Below are 1919 nucleotides of genomic sequence, written 5' to 3'. Positions count from 1 at the left end.
ATTACCCTAATATATTATTTATAAAACTTTAAATGTTTATGTGTGTATGCTCAGTTCCTCAGTTGTGTCCAACTTTTTGCTACCCCATGGACTGTAGCCCACCAGGCTCCTCTGTCCATATGATTTTCCAGACAAGAATACTGGAGTGGGTTGCCATTCCCTACTCCAGGGTATCTTCCTGACCTACAGATGGAACCCATGTCTCCTGTACTAGCAGATGAATTTTTTTACCACTGAGCCACCTGGAAAGCCCATAAATGTTATTAACCACCTTCCAAAAAGTTGTTAACTATATGAGGTGATGTGATAACAAACTTTTCTTGAGTAATAATTTTGCTATATATATATATGCACACACATACATATATGTATATCACATCATCACATCATATAGCTTAAATTTATACAATGTTATACTTATGTTTATATCTCTATAAAGTTCGGGGGAAGTTTCTTTAAAAAATATTCTTTTAAAAAGAAAAGTTATTTCTAGAACAAATATTGTTTTCTTTTCTTTCAGGAGGAACAGAAGCTACGGGAAAGTTTAAGGCAAGGCACCACCATTATTTCTGCCTTAATCAAAGAAAGAAATTCTGGACTCATTGGTCAACTACTGGTAGCATAAAGAACATGGAGGAAATTACCTGCTGTGTTCTTAGAAACATTCCCCCAAGTATTTCTTTTGTGCTTCCCTGCAAATTGTATATGGTAGAATGTTGAAGTTGTCTTTTATAATTCATAGGATATGATGCTTAGGTGAACTTAAAAACATTTTTATGCGTGTCAAATATAAGTTCCCTAAATTGGAAAAGAACAGACAAGTGGAAAATAATGGCCTTCACATAAAGAATCTTTTCACAAAGGCATGAAAGGGTAAAATAGAAATAATGAGTAGTCAGCTAATTGTCCAAGGAATAAAAGTTTAGAAAATGTCAACTATTATCTCTATGTTAATTAGCAAATCACTGTATAATGAGACTAAAATTAAGATTAATGATTATTGTTAATTCTAACAGTATCCTTTCTCTTTGGGTTATTTGAATTGCATTCTGATTTTTCATACCTTGACAAAAAAGAGATAGCAGGGAACTATGATCTGAGTATCTTCACCAATAGCCTCACATTACCTTAGATTCCTAAAGGAGATAGACTCTCCTGCTTTTCTAATGTTTTAAAATTGTATGTTTTCCTCGGTTTATGAAATATAGTTTTGACTTACATTAATTGAAAAGGGTTCTGATTTTTGTGAATAACTTTAAAGGAAGACTGGAAAGTGTCATGAAATTAACACTGGTCAATCTCAAGTTAGTCTTCTGAAAGTGTATAAACTACTGGTAGTTGTTCAGTTCAGTTCAGTCGCTCAGTCGTGTCTGACTCTTTGTGACCACATGAACTGCAGCACGCAAGGCCTCCCTGTCCATCACCAACTTCCGGAGTCCACCCAAACTCATGTCTCCACTGTGTCGGTGATGCCATCCAACCAACTGTCGTCCCCTTCTCCTCCTGCCCTCAATCTTTCCCAGCATCAGGGTCTTTTCAAATGAGTCAGCTCTCCGCATCAGGTGGCCAAAGTATTGGAGTTTCAGCTTCAACATCAGGCCTTCCAATGAACACCCAGGACTGATCTCCTTTAGGATGGACTGGTTGGATCTCCTTGCAGTTCAAGGGACTCTCAAGAGTCTTCTCCAACACCACAGTTCAAAAGCATCAATTCTTCGGTGCTCAGCTTTCTTCACAGTCTAACTCTCACATACATACATGACCACTGGAAAAACCATAGCCTTGACTAGACAGACCTTTGTTGACAAAGTAATGTCTCTGCTTTTGAATGTGCTATCTAGGTTGGTCATAACTTTCCTTCCAAGGAGTAAGCGCCTTTTAATTTCATGGCTACAGTCACCATCCGCAGTGATTTTGCA

General features: G+C 37.3%; 1 protein-coding gene across 3 annotated transcripts in view; it reads left to right on the top strand.

Annotated features, from left to right (window-relative positions):
* ISPD (isoprenoid synthase domain containing) overlaps positions 1-1408 on the top strand; it is a 368880-nt gene extending 367472 nt beyond the window's left edge. For all 3 annotated transcript variants that reach the window (XM_010862159.1, XM_010862158.1, XM_010862157.1), the window contains one exon: positions 521-1408. In XM_010862159.1, coding sequence (XP_010860461.1) covers positions 521-625 — 105 coding nt within the window. In that variant the 3' untranslated portion in view covers positions 626-1408. The remainder of the gene's footprint in view (positions 1-520) is intronic.
* Positions 1409-1919: the final 511 nt, after the last annotated feature.

This window comes from Bison bison, unplaced genomic scaffold (assembly GCF_000754665.1).
Source record: "Bison bison bison isolate TAMUID 2011002044 unplaced genomic scaffold, Bison_UMD1.0 scf7180017864479, whole genome shotgun sequence".
NCBI classification, from domain to species: domain Eukaryota; kingdom Metazoa; phylum Chordata; class Mammalia; order Artiodactyla; family Bovidae; genus Bison; species Bison bison.
Note: the sequence above shows the minus strand (reverse complement) of the source record. Positions and strands in the feature narration are given on the sequence as shown.